This window comes from Diceros bicornis, chromosome 15 (genome assembly GCF_020826845.1).
Source record: "Diceros bicornis minor isolate mBicDic1 chromosome 15, mDicBic1.mat.cur, whole genome shotgun sequence".
NCBI classification, from domain to species: domain Eukaryota; kingdom Metazoa; phylum Chordata; class Mammalia; order Perissodactyla; family Rhinocerotidae; genus Diceros; species Diceros bicornis.
In genome coordinates this window covers 42,554,387-42,567,953 of record NC_080754.1, presented here as the reverse complement: position 1 = coordinate 42,567,953, position 13,567 = coordinate 42,554,387, and the positions used below count along the sequence as shown (strand labels likewise).

The window sequence follows — 13,567 nt, the reverse complement described above, 5'->3', positions numbered from 1 at the left end:
CAACATAGAGCAGCCAATGGGTTGCTATTTTGTTCAGATTTGAAATTAATTCCCTAGAGAAGTGATATGCCATATTACTAGAACTAATAATGGAAATAACAACTTAGCACTTATTTACAGAGGGGTGGGGAGATTAGTTTTTCTGACTCAAACATGGTACATTTTTGTTTTCCGTGTCTCATAGTGTTCCTCTTTTTAAAATAAATTACAGCATAATTCATTAAAAAAAATTTAATAACTCCTACGTACTAGATGGAGTCACTTTTTTAAAGGATTGTTTGTAATTGTTGTTGCAGCTGTTCAGCACTTGCAAGGTGTTTTCTAGAGCATAGATTTCTTTTTCAGCTTTGTTGATCTTAGCATCCAAACTGTCACCTTCCCTTTGAAGTTCTTCTTTTTCCTGAGCAGCCTATGAAATACAGAATAGAAATGATTGAATAAAAGTATCTATCACGGGGGAGAATGTCTGTTTTCAGGGCAGGCAATATTTAACTCACAACCATACTAATTTGCCTTGAGGCCTTTGTGCAGCACCCAGCATTTATTTCTTGCACTTCATTTAGAGTAGAAGACCAGATCCTCAAAGCGTTCAAAATAAAGCACATAGGATACAAAACCGTGATGGAAATGTAGTAACTAACCAAAGCTTACATTAAAACTCGCCCACAAAAATTACCAAAAAGTTAAGCAGGTATAAACTTTACTGGGAAAAGAATGCTTCCATAAGCTAAGGAACACTAAAGATTGCCAGCAAACCACCAGAAGCTAGGGCAGAGGCATTGAACAGATTCTCCCTCACAGCCCTCAGAAGTAGCCAACCTTGCTGACACCTTCATTTCAGACTTCCAGCCTCTAAACTGTGAGACAAATTTCTATAGTTGAAGCTACCTAGTTTGTGGTAGTTTGTTAGGGCAGCCATGCAAACTAACACAAGGGGTCAGCAAACTTTGTATGTAAAGGATGAGACAGTTAATATTGTAGGCTTTATGGGCCATTCAGTCTCCGTCAAAACTATACTCATACTTAATACCACTGATGTTGTAGTATGAAAGAGCCATAGACAATACTGAATGAGTTTATGTATTGTGTTCCAGTACTTATGTACAAAGCAGCGATGGGCAGCGTTTGGCCCAGGGTCCATAATTTGCTTACCCCTGAAGTACAACATGCAGAAAGCAGAACAGTGGTTAGCACTGCGACCAGATTCCGCTTCCTCAGTGCCAGAAACACACATATACGTGCCCATCAGGAAAGATCAGCTTTGGAGGAATGTAAAGGATAGAAGGAAGGGAAAGAATCTTGAATTGACTAAATTTACATCCTAAGTCTACCACGTTCAAAAACAAGTGACGGTGAACTTCTAATTGGCAAGTTTAAGTCTTTCCCAGCGGTCAAACTGCTGAAGTATTATTTTCAAAAAGTTAAAAATTATTCTCAAACAAATATAAAATGAACATGTGTCAAAGAATTTCTTCAATTCATTAATGCAGAAACCAGTAATACATTTAGACAAGTTCAAAAGAATTGGAACAGATTTTATGTACGGAGTCAGAAATCCTAAAAATAAATTTGCATATAGATATGAAACTCATTAACATCTTTTATGGCAAAATATAATGCTTGGGTTATCTTTCCCGCAGAGCATAAATCAGTTGTATTTCTACTGGCCAAAATTCATTTGCATTGTTAGGGACAAGAATCATATGCATTACTATCAGTTTTCTAAAAGTTAACATCTATCCCTACAGGGTTTGTAAAATAGGCTAGTCAATAGAAAATCAGTCAAGGGTGTGAACTCCTATAGAATCAGATAATCCTTGGAGGGCCCACTAGAAAATGCCAAGTCTGGTGTCACCATGCACTGGCATCATTGCACACCCACTGATTGCTTTTGCCCATTTTCATGCCATGGATAATTTTTCTGAACATAAGCCAGACTGAGTGTAGCTATCAAGAAATAAAGTTTCATTTTTACACATCTGGCACATGTGAAGTGTTATGAGTAAAACGTTTAAATATGCTATACAGTGAAAAATGGGAATAACTGGCAAGCTGTGGACCCTGGAAAAGGTGGAAAGTGCAGTGTGGCATCAGGAAATTGAGAAGGGTAACTGATAGCCTCCATTCATTTAACGTATTAATTATACTAATATTTATCCCGCACCTTCACTGTGAACAGAAGGAATATTCTTTTCTTCATAAAATTTGCCCATTTTCCTAAGAGGTGGATTCTTCATCATCATCATCATCATAACAGCAATAACAATGATGATGGCTAACATTTATTGATGGCTCATTTTGTTTCAGGCACTGTTTTAAGGGCTTTACATATATTTTCTCATTTACTTCACACAACAAAAGTAACAATATTATCCTCATTTTGCAAGTGAGAAAACTAAATTTAACCATTAAGCAAATGGTTAAATAACTTATTCAAGGTCACCTACGTAGTCAGTGATAGAACCAAGATAAGGACAAAGGCACTCTAAGACCAGTGCTTACTTAGGTAACTTATCACAGGCCTTGTTGGTAGAGAAACTTAACTGGAATTGCAACATCTACCTTCTTCCCAACACTTAGACTAGAGCCTACTCTTCACCCCTTGGGAACCTTTAAAACCTGAGCAGAGGAAAGTCCTGTTAACATTGGGCAGAAGCCTGAGGTACTATTGACTGATGAGTTATAAGAAGGATTTGAGAGCTGGGACTCATTTCTCATATAGGTTAGGTGGAATTTCCTGAGGCAAAGTGGCAGGCATATCACACTTTGTGTATGTGTTAGCAGCAGCCTCAAAGAAGGGCTACAGAAGGAAACTGGGAAGATTAAGTTGAAGTCAAAAGGGAGGGAGCACCCAAAAGGGCCATCCCCTAAAGGTGTGAATTGGGATATCATCCCGCTCCTATCCATATATGATACAGGAAAAATGAGTTAAAGTTAAGAATTTCCATTCCTTCTTTATGGTGTTTTGAGTAACTTCCTAGACCTCTCTGTAAAGGAAACCACACCTGTTCAGGGTAGTTTCTACATGGGAAAGATGAATATAGCAGTACTCATCAAGGGAATTGCATTCAATTCCTGATTCTGAGATTCCCCTTATGGGTTACTAGATAAGGATAACCATGAGATGGCAAACAACTCAAATATTAGAATGGAGCAGATTCACCGGATCTGTTGTCTCCCATCTAATATGAAGGCAAAGGAACAGCCCTCTTCCTCTCTGGATATCCGCCATACCAGGACTGCAGTGGTAAATTGGAGTATAAGATTTCAGAGGTGGTGTAGCTCCAGGTGATAAGGCCTAGGGTGTGGCTGTATGAGTGGGTGGCTATAGTGAAGTCAAGCTTTGAGCCTGAGGTGTTGAACAGGTTGTGACGTGCATGCTAAAGACACCCAGAGTGACAGTAGATCTTAGAGTAAGAGATTATGAATCTTGAATAAATGAGGGGAAATGACATGACACAAATGAAAGCAAAAAAAAAAAAAATGTCAAACAGTGATCCAGACCTCTCTCTGACTTCATGGACTGGAGGTGTATAAAACTAATAATGCTTCAGTACCTGCATCTAGCAACTAATGTTTTATGGCCCTAATTAAGTGCAATAGCTACTAGAGAGCTATGAAATTTGAAATTTCATGGCAAAAAAAAATTGCCATTTTGGTTGTTAACAAAGAGCCAACAAAGAAAGGATACTTCATTCTACCACAACTGTAAATCGATTAAGATTACCTTTATTACATAATAGGCCTGTGTTTTCTCCTCTTCTCCTTCAGGTGGCAGCATAACAACAGTAAGAATTTCATATCTATTCTTCAGCTTATCAATTTTACTTAGCCGCTCATGAAACTCAGCACTAATATGGAAAGAAAAAGAAAAGTTAAATACTGAAAAATAACATACTTTTTTCAAAAGGACTATAGTGTTCTCATAGAAGACATTTGTATTGCATTACTACTGAAGCCAAACAGGTTAAATATGTTCTCACTTTTCAATTTTATAATTCAGTGTGAAGGGTCTCAGATTTCACCCTATTTGAAAGCTAACAAGTTAGCCTGCCACAGTTTCATGGATACTGGTAGAAGACACAAGATTCCTGGGTCAGAGAAAAAGGACTTTATCACTCATGGTATACCAAGTAGCATGATCTTCCTGTTTGCACTGGCTCTCCTTGCTCCTGAAGTCTCATGCAAGTGAGGAGGGGTTCAAATGGATGCTGCACACACAGGATTACGTCACAGCTGAGGAACTTCAAGTTTAGGTGATCCAAATATTTTATAATGGGAAATAAGCAAACATACCTAACTTTTGCTCCAGAGGAAGATACTACCTCTAGCTTCCAAGGCTGTTCACTATCTAAACATCTTTTAAAAGATAGTCCAATGCAAATCAAAACCACAATGAGATCACCTCACACCCATTAGGATAGCTATTATCAAAAAACAAACAAATAAAAAAAGGGCCAGCCCCAGGGGCCTAGTGGGTTAAGTTTGGCATGTTCTGCTTCAGCAGCCTGGGTTCGGTTCCTGGGTGCGGACCTACACCACTTGTCTGTCAGTGGCCATGCTGTGGCGACAGCTCACATACAAAAAGGGGAAGATTGGCAGCATATGTTAGCTCAGGGCAAATCTTCCTCAGCAAAAAAAAAATAATAACTATTGGTGAGGGTGTGGAAAAATTGGAACCCTTATGCTCTGTTGGTGGGACTGTAAAATAGTGCAACTGCTATGGAAAACAGTATGGTGGTTCCTCAAAAAATTGAAAATAGAACTACCATATGATCCAGCAATCCCACCTCTTGTATATATCCAAAAGAATTGAAAGTAGGTTCTCGAAAAGATATCTGCACACCAAAGTTGATAGCAGCATTATTCACAAGAGCCAAGGGGAGGGAGCAACCTAAATGTCCATGGACAGATGAATAGTTAAACAAAATGTGGTATATACATACTATGGAATATTATTCAGTCTTAAAAGTAAATTCTGTCAGATGCCTCGTGGATGAACCTTGAGGACATTATGCTAAGTGAAATAAGCCAGTCACAAAAAGACAAATACTGTATGATTCCACTTACATGAGGTGTTTAAAGTAGTCAAATTCATAGAAACAGAAAGAATGATGGTTACCAAGAGCTGGGAGGAGAGGGAGATGGGGAGTTAGTGTTTAATGGGTATAGAATTTCAGTTTTACAAGATGAAAAAGTTCTGGAGATCTATTGCACAACAATGTGAATATACTTAACACTACTGAACTGTACCCTTAAAAATGGTTAAGATGGTAAATTTTATGTTACGTGTTTTTTTACCAAAATTTTTTTAAAAGATAGTCCAGAAGAGGGTGGGCCCAGTGGCATAGTGGTTAAGTTAGCATGCTGTGGCCCGGGGTTCGCAGTTTCAGATCCCAGGCACGAACCTATGCACCACTTATCAAGCCATGCTATGGCAGGCATCCCACATAAAATAGAGGAAGATGGGCACAGATGTTAGCTCAGGGCCAATCTTCCTCACCATAAAAAAAAAAAAAAAGTCCAGAACAGGACAGTTAGCGCCTCACCTTCCAGGCATGGAGAAACACAAGAAGCCCATGGAGAATTATCTCACAAGACTTAGATTCTTATATCTGCTGACTACGTTTTTCCTTTTATTTAAGTAAATTTATATTTTATGAACTATTTTTTAACTTATTTTATAATAATACTAATAATGCTAATAATATCTGCATGGCAACATGGAGAGTGACTCATGTGCCTCCTACAACCTCATGAAAGTGAGCCATCCAACCAAGGTGAAAAGAAATCTTCCACCTACCAGTTTTCATACTCCTAAAGAAAGTTGATGGTAAAATATACTAAGTATCAGAAGTTACAACTTTATTTTTAAATATTCCTGTTGTTTCATCAGAAAATATTTACTCATCCTTTATGTGATTGTCAAATATAAGGTTTGTTGGCCTGTCAGCTTAAGATGTTGGACTGAGCACAAGTATATCTCTCCTCCTTCCTAAAATGGAAAAGATTAAAAGAAAAAAACCCACCACAGCTCTGGGAACAAGAAAGACAATTTCTTCATGAATTCAGGAAAAAAATAGAAACCAAATGGGATACAATTGACAGGGGGAAAAAATGAATATACATACAGAAGATTAATGCAGAAATAAGAGCCATTTTTCACCAAAGAAGTCTGGAGAAAATCCAAACTCAGGGACAAGAAATAAAAAGAGCAAGAGTGGGGGCTGGCCCGGTGGCATAGCAGTTAAGTTTGCACGCTCCGCTTTGGCAGCCCGGGGTTTGCAGGTTCGGATCCCAGGCGAGGACCAATGCACCACTTGTCAAGCCATGCTGTGGCGGCGTCCTATATAAAGTAGAGGAATATGGGCACGGATGTTAGCCCAGGGCCAATCTTCCTCAGCAAAAAGAAGAGGATTGGCATCAGATGTTAGGTCAGGGCTAATCTTCCTTACCAATAAAAAAAGCAAGCATGATCTCTGAGGCTATTATCAAGGTAATTAATAAAAGCATTGCCTACAGAACATCTGGGCCACGTTCCTCAACCACTCAAAGTATACAGAGATGTCAGCAGGAATTATTTATGCTCCAATGATAACCCCCCAAATTACCAGAGTTCCTAGCATCATATGTTGGAGCTAGAGAGAAAAGCAAACAAACAAACAAACAAAAATGATGTAATTCCAGGCCTCCATAACAGCGCAGGTTAATAAAAAAGAAAGGCAGTTCCACCCAGGAATGAAATAAAATCTTCATCACCCAAAATAAACTCCTTAAGGAACAAACTCCTTAGGCTCCTGAAGGGACAGACTAGCCAGAGCCTACAACCAGCCTTCCCATTTAGGGGAGAGACATGTTGGAGAACGAGATCTACCTAATTGAAGAAGAAACCCATACTAGCTAGCTATACCAATCACCATGATTATTAATTAAGCATTTGTTAATAAATATAACAGAAAATCAAGGACTATCAGAGATTTATGGAAAGCTAACAGCATGAAGGAAAAGAACAAAATGAGCAAAGACAGAACAGACCTAGGAGAAACAAAGATAATGCACGGGATAGACGAGAACTTTCAAAGTGTTCTAATTAGTATCCTCTAAAAGACGAGAGGCTATTGCATCCAAAAATACCCATAAAACAAGAAAGGTCTGCTATGAAGAGAAAGACCAACGAAGGAATGAGAGTTCTTGCAAATAATTTCCCCTTTCAATTTAAAAGTAGTGAAGAAGAAAGATTGAATCTGTGATATGGGGGGGGGGCAGGGAAAGGGGAGGAGACAGGAAGAGAATGAGGAGAGAGAGAATGAGAATATATTAAAAAATGGGATAAAAAGAATAGAAAAAAATGAGAGAAAAGTTAAGAAATCTGGAAGACAGATCTAAGAAGGCCAACATCCATTAAAACTCAGCAACAAATGGGGAGAATAGAGAGAGTGATGTGAGAAAAAAAATTAGAGGACAGAAAAATATTTTCATGACCTGAAGAAAGACTTGAATGAAATAATTGAAAGAGCTCACCAAAGGTCAAACAAGAAAAATGAAAAAAGATAAAACACTCAGACACATGGAAATTCTGAAACCCCAACGATAAAAAGATCATCCCAGAGCTTCCAGAAACAAAAAAAACCCAGATTCCCCACAAAACAAAATGAATTAGCCTGGAATCAGATTTCTCATAAATAACACTGTAATCCAGAAGAATAGGAAATAATGCTTTCCAAGTGCAACTGTAATTCAAATATGGGGTAGAATAAGTATGTTTTAAACATGCAAGGACTCAAAAATTTCAGAAAACATCAATTCTGAAAAAAAAAAATTCAAAACAGACTCCAGAGAAATGAAATTGGGAATCCAAGAAAATAGGATGACAAAAGATACATGAAAGAATATTAAACCAAGAAACAAGTAAAACATGTAGCCAGGTTGAAATGACTGATGGCAATTGGCTGTACAGTATAATGCAAGTTACAAGAAAGGAGTTCTCTAAAAAGTAGAGACATAATATTAAAAACAATAAATAACACCCTGAAACTATAATCAGTGATTTCAACAACACATGAAAGATGGAGAGAGGAAATGCAGCAGTAAAAGACGCTAAAAGTCTTGTTTCTTTTAAGAAGAAAAAAATAATAGGAACTAATTAATCTTCAGTATGCCTAGGGAAATAGGCAGATTAAAGTTTCTTTTGAATTTAAGAATAACCAACAAAATAATTAAAGTTAAGAGTGTATATACTCCAAATAATTAAAGAGGAAAGAAGGGAAAAACAAAATTCAGTAAAACTAATGAAAGACAGGAAAGACAAAAAGAATACCTACCATAGGATCTAGTCCACGTCTAGATATTTATCCAAGAGAAAAGAAAGCATATGTCCATACCGAGAACACATATGTTCATAACAGCTTTATCTGTAATAGCCAAAAACTGGATATAATTCAAATGTTTATCAACAGGTAAATGTATATATAAATTGTGGTAGACATACAATGGAATATTATGACTCAGTGATAAAAAGCCAGGGTCAGGAAGCCATCCTGCCTGCTACCTCTTTTTGTACAGCCCATGAGCAGAGAATAGCTTTTACATTTTTAAATGTTTTACATTGGTTGAAAAAAATCAAGAGAAAAATTATATTTCATGAAAAATGAAAAGTCCATGCAAGTCAAATTTCAGTGTCCATAAAGTTTTATTGGAACACAGCCACGCTCATTTATTTGCATATTGCCTATGGCTGCTTTCACACTACAATGACAGAATTGAGTTGTTGCAACAGACACCAAAAGACCCACAAAACCTATAATATTTACTGTCTGGCCCTTATAGAAAATAGTGTGGAACACAGCTAACATAAAACTTGGAGGAACTGTTTTAGCCTTCAAAGTTGAAAATTAATAGCTAAGCATCTATCTCAAGAAGTTAGAAAAAGAACAGCAACATCAACCCACAAAAATAGAAGGAAAAAATAGTAAATGTGAGAGCAGCAATTAATAAAACAAAATGAATTCGCAATAGAAAGAATCAGCAATAGTTGCTTCTTTTCAAAGAGTAACAAAATTCATTAACTACTGACATATCCCACTCAAAAAAGAGAAGTCACAAATAACCAATAACAGGAATGAAAAGCTACAAACATTGCAGCTATTACACAAATAATAAAATGATATTGTGAACCACTTTATGGCAATAACTTTGAAATTTTAGATGAAAGGGAAAATTTTTCCTAGAGAAAAATATAATTTACTAAAACTGACTCAAGAAGAAGTACAAAATCTGCATTGTCCTATAACCAATAAATAAATTGAACCAACAGTTGAAAATCCTCCTCAAAAAACTTCAGGCCTTCAATGGCTTTACCAATAAGGTCTTTCAAAATTCAAGAAAGATACAATTCTACTCTTTTACAAACTTATCCAGAGTATAGAAAAATAAGAAACACACAAAAATCTTTTTATGAAAGTAGACATAAGTTTAATAACCTGATAACAAGAGCAGTAGAGAAAAAACAATTACAAGCATAGATGCAAAAACTGTATGAAAATACTACCAAAATCTAGATACATACAAAATGCAATATGTGACAGACAAGTTGAATTTATTCCAATAATTTAAAGTTGTTTTAACTTTGAAAAATCAATTAATACACTAATTATATTAACAGATTAATGGAGCTATATCATATCAATGAATGCAGAAAAGGCATATAATAAAAGTCAACATCTATTCCTGATTAAACAAATTAAAACAACCTCTTAGCAAAGAATGAAAATAGATGGGAGTTCCCTTAATATTATAAAGAGTATCTCAAAAAACACTACAGTAAACTTCATACTGAATGATGAAACAATGAAAACTTTCCCTTTGAGATCAAGCCGAAGACCAGGGTATCTGCAGTCACCACAGCTATTCAGCATTGAACTGAAGGTCAGATAACAAGGGCAATAAAGCAAGAAAAAGAAAAGTTATAAAGATTGAAAAAGAAGACACAAAAGACGAAAAAAAAAATCCCAGTTATTTTGGTGAATGAAATACCTAGAAATTAGAATCTACAGATCAATTGTTAGAATTAATGAGTTTAAGCAAGGCTGCTGGATACTTAATATACAGAAATCAACTATTTCTGTATACCAGGAACAGAACAAAAACGAAATGTTTTAAAAGGAAATAACATTGACAGTAACGTTAACAAAAATAACAGGTAGTCAGGAGTAAATCTTACAAAAGATATGCAAAACCTCTAGGGAAAAATAGCTCAATAAATGCAGCTATTGGGTATCCATAAGAGAAAACATGCCATGGGACCCTTACCACAAACTATACACCACAATCAATTCCAAGGGGATTAATGATCGTAATGTAAAAGGCAGAATCTAAAGAATGAGGAGTTAACCATAGGAAAGAGAGAGGAAAAAGCATAGATGTATGGCTAAAATATGTCCTATATGTTATATTAAAAGGCTTTTTTAAACGAATAAGAAAAAGATGGACCTCCAGATAGTGCAGGGAGCAGTCAGTTCTTCTGACATCACCCTAATGTTTTCAGAATTCTTAAAACTCTGATTATTACCTTATGTTTTGCCGTTCTTGATCAACATATCTTATTTGTGATGCAAGCATTGTTTTGTGAACCTTAATTTCTTCAGTTCGTTCTTCCATAGCTGTGTGTAACTTCTGTTTTCTTTTTTCCAGAGAAAGAACTTCTTCTGCCTTACTGTGAAGCATTTCTCGAGTACGTTTAACTTCAAGTTTTAAAAGATTGTCTTCTATCATCAAATCCTATCAATATAACAAAACTGTCAAATATTGAAATAATTATTTGTATACCCAAAGCAAAATAGTTTTCTTTTTTATTTCTACAAAAGTCAAACTTGAAAATATAACTTTTTCTAGTTTGACCATTGACCAGGTTAACTAGGGTCAAATTTAGATTGCTTTGAGTCATGACTCTAGTTTTTCTTTTCTTTTTATTTTAAGAAAAAAGTATATGGCTATTCCAAGTTTTTTATTATAACTCAATTTTGAATTCAAGTTTTACTAAAAAAAAAAAGGAAGGAAGAAGTTATTCCTAAAATTGAAACTTACAATATCCAGAATATATATAAAGCCCTATGGATGAGCATTTTTATATTCTAAACTAAATCTCACAAAATAATGTGTAAATAAATTTTTATTTTAAAACAATTCAATCATGAGTAGAGTACTGACACAAGAGTACACAAATAGATCAATTTTCAGACGAGAAAGCCCAGAAACAAACACTCCAGAATATAAAGTTTTAGTATTTCAAAACATAGCTTTTCAGTTGGAGAAAAGATTAGATCCCTACATCTCATATGTACCAAAAATAAATTCTAGATGAATGAAAAAACTTAATGTAAGAGATGAAAGCAATGCAGCTGCTAGAAATAGTAAACATTTGTTTGAGTTTTAGTGTGACAAAGAAGTTTCTGAGCACAAAAATTATACAGAGAAAAACACTTAAATATTTGATGTTAAAAAAAGTTTTTAAATCAAAACTCTGAATAAAAATGTAAAGACAAATGGGAAAAACATTCACAATATTTATGACAGAGTTAATATTTTTATATATGAAGATCTTTTGCAAAGCAATTTAAAAATATAAACCTCCCAATGGAAATTTGAGTCGAAAACATAAGCTAGAAATCAAAAAAAAAAAAAAAATTATGGAACATAACATAATAGAAAAAATGTTTTAAACATTTTTATCTAAACATAAATATTTAAAATTTTATGTTTAAACATAACATGTTTTAAAATGTCGCCAATTTAAAAAATGCAGACTAAAAACGATGAGATACCAAGTTTGCCCATCAAATTGACAACAATTTTATAAATAATAATATCCAGCCTTGGTGGTGGTGAGTAAAATGGAATGCTTACACACTGCTTGTAAGAGTTTTAATTGAACTCTGTAGAGGGCAATTGGGCTTAAAAATAGTTTCAAGACACCAAAAATATTCATTCTTTTTGAACCATAATTATACAGCTAGAAATTTATACTAAGGAACGAACTACACAACTGTATAACGATATATGTGCATAGTTCATGATAGTACTATTTAGAATAGCCAAACACTGGAAATAAACACATATCTAAAAAATAGGAGCTGGTTAAATAAATTATGGTGACTTCACGCAACAGACTGTAGGAAGCCTTTAAAGATATTTTGTAAAGAACATTTCATGTTTTGGAAAAGTACAATGTAGTTTTAAAAATTTTAAATACAATATATAAAGCCAATTTTCCTTAAAAGACTGGAAGAAAACAATATACTTTAACACTGTTTATCTTGTGTACAGTGATTACAGTGACTGATTTTCTTCTTTATAATTTGCTATATTTTTAAAATTTTCTATAATTAACATGAAAACGTGGTTTTTAATATTATATATGCATATGATTTTATTGCACCTGTTTCAAAGCTTTGGCTTTATTAAGTTCTTTCTCTGATCTGTCATTGAAAAGGTTTAGTTCATTTATTTTGGTCATGAGGGACTGTTTTTCATCACAATTTTTACTATTTGACTTCTTCATAAAGTAAAGGTCATTCTGTAAAAAAGAAAAAGGGTACATAAATATATATATTAAATAACAATATTAAATACATACTACTAAACATATGTTACAATAAATTATATGCTCCATTAAATATTTATGATAATCAGATTTTTAAATCTCACTCTCCATGCTCTAATGTCTCTAATATAATATACACGGATATTCACATAGAAACATTTTCATTTTCATCATATATTGATGTTGTAGGCTTAGTTTGAGTTCAATTATTCTAGGAAATATTATGTATGGTTACAGTTCAACCTGAATTATTAGGTGATCACCATTTATGGGTAAAAATAAGAGGACGGAGCCCAAGCTTTGGTTCAATACATGGTTCACCTTCTAGAGTTCATTATTCGATTCAACCCAAGTCACAGAAGGTAAAAACACTAACAGTCTGAGAAAGTATAGGGTCTTGGATAACAGTACAAGCTCTGGAATCAGATGGCCTTAATTCCAGATTAGCCATCTGACCCTGGTGGGCAAGCTAATCTTCCTCAGTTTACTCATTTCTAAAATGGAGATGATAACAATTCCTACCTCCCTGGGTTGTTTTGACAATTAAAGAAGTTACTGTCAAAGAGTATATACAAAGGTGTTTGATACATAGAAGTGTCATGTATTATTATTATTACATATCTAATCACATATTGCTAGAGAGAAAAATGCTAGATAAGATCTAATTCCATCGGATGCATAAATGGGTCTTGTACATAACCAGACACCAGTTTTCTAGCTCTAACCAGTTTTTATCCCTCCTCCCACCCAGAATCCAGAACAAGATTTGTGTTCTTAGTCGCCTCTGGGTACCTAAAGCAAAAACTTTCTAGTTCCAAGATCTATCTCTCTCCCTCTTTCTCTCTTTCTTTCTCTCTTCCTCTCTCCCTACCTTCCTCACTCCTCTGCCTTTCTCATTACCTGTATTTCTCTGAAGTATCAGGACCTAAGACTGCAGCAAGACAGTAAGAAGAGGAACTTTTTCTTTTA

General features: G+C 34.9%; 1 protein-coding gene across 1 annotated transcript in view; it reads right to left on the bottom strand.

The window, feature by feature from the left end:
* The window catches only part of CCDC39 (coiled-coil domain containing 39), a 42,525-nt gene that overhangs the window by 4,524 nt on the left and 24,434 nt on the right, over nt 1–13,567 (bottom strand). The window contains exons 12-15 of the mRNA XM_058556291.1: nt 12,434–12,571; nt 10,568–10,776; nt 3,728–3,851; nt 250–409 (exon numbers count right to left, since the gene is read on the bottom strand). Coding sequence (XP_058412274.1) covers nt 250–409; nt 3,728–3,851; nt 10,568–10,776; nt 12,434–12,571 — 631 coding nt within the window. The remainder of the gene's footprint in view (nt 1–249; nt 410–3,727; nt 3,852–10,567; nt 10,777–12,433; nt 12,572–13,567) is intronic.